Genomic DNA, 5,336 nt, shown 5'->3' with positions numbered 1-5,336 from the left:
CACATTGTGAGACGTGAACGAGATGGAACAATGGCGGAAGACTTACGATAATGAAAAGTTATATTTTGAGGTGACGTTTTTGTCGTCGTCGTCGCTAATTTCTCTTTCGTAAACAAGCGATGCCATTTTTGACGGTCGATGCTATTCTTAGTAACCAAGCCTTTTATTCGGTTAGCTTTAAGTGAATTGTTAGGAGAGGCTACATTTAAATACTTTAAAATTGCCAGTTTCAAGGTGTCGTTTCGGGTAAGTTCATTGCGCTATTGCCATAGAGCCGAGTTCGATATCGTTCTATCCACTTTTTCAATTTTTTTTCTTTTTTTTTTTCTAAGGTTTTTTCGCATTCTTTTTTAATTCTAAGTGACATACGCTGCTGATGTAGTCCTAGATGAAATTTTTTTTCCTCATTGGCAAACGATAAACTTAAAAGGAAACTGTCACGAGAAGCGCATGCGCAAGCGTCTTGTGAAAACTTGAAAAGTGTAAGGTGAACTTTTTTCAAGTTGAATCGACAAATTCAAAATGGTGTCCACTGGGGAGGGCCATGGTGGACAAAGGAGAAACTCTGGCGAATATACGTAACTCACGCGTGAATCCATGATGGCGGCTAGAATTTTCCGTGGGCTCGAGAGCAAACAAACTCGAGCATGCGCAGCTCATGACAGTGCCCCTTCAATAGTGAAAATTGTCGTAAGTCTCTCTTGCTTACGAAAGGGAAGATTGCATCGCCGTCTCCGTCGTAGATCTTAAAGTGCCTAATTTCAGAATCAAGGAGCTTAAGAATTCAACACTTTTCTTTTTTACAATTACGACGTTGTCATCGTTCGACGTTTCGTTTCCAAACGTACCACGAGCCTCCATTAGTTCAGTGGTAGAAAATCCGAATTATACATATCGCATTATAAATTGAATTCCTCCCGACGTCATTACCGATAAAATACAGTGATTTGCATAATTTCCTTTTTTACTAGTAAAAAAAAATTCATAGATTCCTCGATCAGTTGCAGATTCTGAGTTAGTTCTGCTCCATCATGTCTGTCCTGTCTGAAATACATTTTCAAATTACATGACATATAGGCTACAATCGACAAACGTGTTATTGACGTTTTTACGGACATATGCCATTAGTAATTACTTTCAGTAGTGAAGTGTTTAAGAAAGAGGCGAAAGTGGTATTTCAACACCGCCTCCGGTTCATTATGTTCAAAGTTACTGTATGAGAAGCACAAGTTTCGAGACACCGTGGAAAATGAAGTCTTCTACTATCGTTCTTTCCCACAATTTGAGCATCACAACTTCGCCAGCGAATCATGGACCAGGTGATGACGGTCAGTGCTTCCATCTCCCTGATGCTAAATTCGACGTATTCCATCAACGAACCGAAACTAATCTCGTAACAGGTGTCTTAAATGCCGTGATGTCGCCTTTCGCTGTCATGGCGAAACTGCTCATAGTATTGATCACTTTGACAAGGAAATCCCCTCAATCGCCTTGCAATATCCTTCTTGCTTGCCTGGCGATCTCGGACCTCCAGGTTGGTATCCTAGTTCAACCGAGCTATGTAGCCTACAGACAGCTCGAGAACGCGCACGGCTTCGTTCCCTGCTCGGTGAGAATGCTTTACTCGTCGGGATTTTACGTTTACTACGGAGTGTCATTCACGACATTGAGTGCTGTAAGCTGTGAAAGACTCATAGCCTTAGAATATCACCTAAGATACTCTGCAATTGCCCGTCCTCGGCGAGTTTTGAAAACGGCTTTGTTCATTTGGTTGATAAACATACTGTTCAAATTTCTGCAATGGGCGCAGAATGACGTTTTTCGAGGTATTCATCTGGTAATGTGGTCCTTTTTCCTCGTAACTACTGTTATTATCCAAATTACAATCCTGAAAACAGTAATTCGCCACCAAAGACAAATTAAAAAACATCACTACTCGTCCATGTCCGCAATGCGACAAATGCAAATCAAGCTGGCAATAAATGTTGCGTCCATCGTGGCAGTTTATGTACTGTTTAATCTTCCTGTTCTAGTTGTCACCCTTAGCCATCAATTCCTCTTCGGCAACATTGACAGTTACAATTTTTACAGCTGGCCTGAAACAGCGGCATTTTTCAATTCTTCCCTCAATCCTTTGGTCTGCGTGTGGAGATTTAAAGCCATTAGGAAGGTAATCGCTGACGTTTTCTCGAAAAAATCGCAACGAAAAGACGCTTTTGTTGTGAGATTTCGGAAAATAACACCGTCGTCTGAAAACGGTGAGGAAAACGAGCTTGCCATAATGATTGAGTCATAATAAATATCTCAATATCTTTAACTAACTATTTAAGCCTTCTTCTTCCTTGTAGGCTTAAGTGTTGGAAGTATGATAAAGCTAATTTTCCGTTCTGCTACTTCGCAGCCTGTGAATATGCTAGCCAGTGAGCCATACTCACAGAGCTATAAGCAGAGGCCAAAAGTAAACGTTCTTCCAAACTCTATAGGTGATTATGTGGCGTTAACGTGGCCGCCGGGGGGGGTTTAGGGTCTTTTTTTCTTGAGCTCACTGAGGACAACTCTAGCTTAAGTCACATACTGCGTGCCTACCAGCCAAACTTTAAGCTACTGTATCTTTAATATTAGTTTCATTGTCCATGGAAAGCGCCGATGCATGGGAAGTGGTCAGTTAAGGCATAATATTTTATCTTCCTTCCTTGGAATCGAAACCAGAAAAACGAATGATTCAACTCTTGCACCCAGTTAACCAGATTTCTAGTGAAGAGCCTTGTCATCTCAGAGCTTTACTGGTGTTCGCATTTTTTTTTTCGTTCTTTCCACCGGCCTTTTTGTAAGACGGCCACCCTCTGGACTTTTCTACGAAAACCGAATAAGTGTGAGGCTAGGTCATACTGAGGAACATTTTCTCGTAATAACGCTACGTAAGAAGTTCAAACTGAACCAACCAACTTAAAGTAGCAAGTCACCATATTTGTTTTTTGAATGAAGCTTTTAAAAATTGGTATTCTCTGAAATAACTTTTGGTTAATTACTGACAAACGCCTGGGCAATATTAGAGCAAAAGTTTGCCTCTAACAATTAATCTCGCCGATATAAGAAGCTATAGACTGAAATTTGTCTAGGAAGCCCTACTTTTAAAGGCTAAAATTTTTCCAGACAATTTTAAAGCCCATAATTTGAAAAAGCTTTTATTTGGTAGCCAAAAAATTAAAATGTTTGTATTTGGCAGGCAAATAAGAACTTTAATGAAAAATAGGACATAGTAACATCTACAACCACGGTTTCTTTGTTAATTTTTTAGCATTTGATCAATCCGGGAAGGAAAATAAAATCTAGAAACGTTTGTGCTGCACATGGGTTCATCTGCAGTGGTTATGTTTTAAAGAAGTTAGTAAACACGAAGACGTATCATAACAGGGGTCAGTTGCTTCACGATTTGCTTTTGTTCGAATTCACATTAAAGCACAACTGATTATCCAAGATGGTGATCAACAAACAGCTTAGTTAATGTATGAAGATGGTTATGAAACTCGACGAGTTTCTTCGTTTCATGTTTTTGTTCGCTGTTTTGGCCCTTACCATTCGTGCATAACCCACAGCCTTTTTCTAAAAGACAAGCAGTCATAAAGTTTCGATTAATTTATTCTGTCAAAACTCTGTTGTGAACTGAGGACAAAATATTGTGCGTGGTCACTGTCAAGTTAGCATGAAGCGCTGCCTCACTTTCTTCGCTTTTGTAGTTTCCAGAGTTTCTTAACGAGTCCACCTATATAAACTCTGCAAACAGTAAGAAACAGACGAAACCCCTGAAAGATATTTCCAGCTGGAGAAAACGGAAAGGGAGATTTAAAAAAAAGAAATGACAGGTAACATCTCATAGCATATTACGGACACATTGCAATTAGCGGCTTTTTATTGCACTAATTCAGTATCGAAGAACTTTACACTGTATGCGTCCACGGCATCTGCGAGTGCTTAGGGCACCACGCCTTGTATAGCGAGTCTTTGTGTTTACACAACCGATAGCTCTAAATGAAACAAACCACAGCACTTGTCAGTAACTTAAGCAGTTGCTAAGGAAGCCTGAAAAAAATTCATGCGTTTGTGCTGCACTGCTTTACAGTAAACGTGATCCGAGCAAACAAGAAATATGGGAGCTGGCCTGTTACGAGTTCATAGTACAGGTGAATGAATGATTAAGAAATCGCGCTCTTAATCATTTCACTTAGAGTCATTTCAGTCCCAGTTCAAAATATAAGTCTTCAAGGACCGTATTACAGGCGCTTCAAATCCTATCATAATTACTGAAACAAGGCTAAACAAGCGCATACCTGAAATGCATATACCTAATACACATGTAAAACTTATTAATAAAGATATAGCTTTTCGCTGCTAGAGTATTCACTTAAGGATGGCGGAAAATCACGAAATGAATACGTTAGCAGCGAAAAGTTGTATCTTTATTGGGATATATATTCTCTTTCGTTTTCATTGTTTCCTATTTATCTTCGTAGAGTATTGTATTACCTCCTTTTGTTACAATCAATATTACCTCAAAAGCTACTCAAATTACTGTTATATATTTCAAAAATTTTAGCTAACGGTAACTGTTACTTTTGAAGATGTATGATGAGAAATACGAAACGACGTCAAGTCCCTAAAAATTTATTTCAGTTGTGAGGCCTGTTTAGCCTCGTGTTTGTTATCGCAGTTCGCGTTCGATTCCTAATCAAGGTTCGTCGGCCAAAGACGAAAAGTATCTTTCCTACAAAGGAGTGATTTTTCAAAGACACAATCAACATTGCTTTGCTTTGATAAGCAGAGGCAACAGCAAATCGAAAGTGGTTGTGACCAGGGGCCCGTTTCTCGAAAGTCCCGAAACTTTACGGGCCATTTTCGGGTGTCACAATATCTTCTGTATCTCAAGAATAGAGAGGATTTAAGTCGTCAAACATTACAGACATGGTTCTTTCAATTGGCTTAAAAACATGTTAAAAGATTGGCTTTCCAAAACAAATGGTTAGCGGTTTCACAAATGGCTTTTCGGGCCCGAAAAGTTTTCGGGACTTTCGAGAAACGGTCCCCAGAGCGGATCTGCCACAGTCAGGTGGGACACTCTATGACAAATACACAGCCATGCGTTATACTGACAAGGTGAAGATACTTCATGACCGCGACGGTCATTAAAACTAACAAATCTCGAACAAGTGCTCAGGATTAAATAGTTCCAAGGAGTTACTAAACACTTCAAACGATATACTTAGGGAGCATGAAACAATCGATTACTCGTCTCCCTGTTTGGCCCCAAAGATTTTTTGTTATGTATTTACCATGAAGTG

The 5,336-nt window shown here is 39.6% G+C and overlaps 1 protein-coding gene across 1 annotated transcript; it reads left to right on the top strand.

The window, feature by feature from the left end:
* Window positions 1-139: 139 nt before the first annotated feature.
* Window positions 140-2,296, top strand: LOC138023221 (melanocyte-stimulating hormone receptor-like). Its single transcript, XM_068870246.1, has one exon. It carries the CDS (start codon window positions 1,217-1,219, stop codon window positions 2,294-2,296), a length of 1,080 nt encoding a protein of 359 aa, XP_068726347.1. The 5' UTR covers window positions 140-1,216.
* Window positions 2,297-5,336: the final 3,040 nt, after the last annotated feature.

This window comes from Montipora capricornis, chromosome 11 (genome assembly GCF_036669925.1).
Source record: "Montipora capricornis isolate CH-2021 chromosome 11, ASM3666992v2, whole genome shotgun sequence".
In the NCBI taxonomy this organism is placed as follows: Eukaryota; Metazoa; Cnidaria; class Anthozoa; order Scleractinia; family Acroporidae; genus Montipora; species Montipora capricornis.
This window is presented reverse-complemented; position numbering and strand designations above follow the sequence as displayed.

Coding starts and splice junctions, on each gene's coding strand:
- LOC138023221 (XM_068870246.1), top strand. CDS start 1,217: ATGAGAAGCACAAGTTTCGAGACACCGTGGAAAATGAAGTCTTCTACT.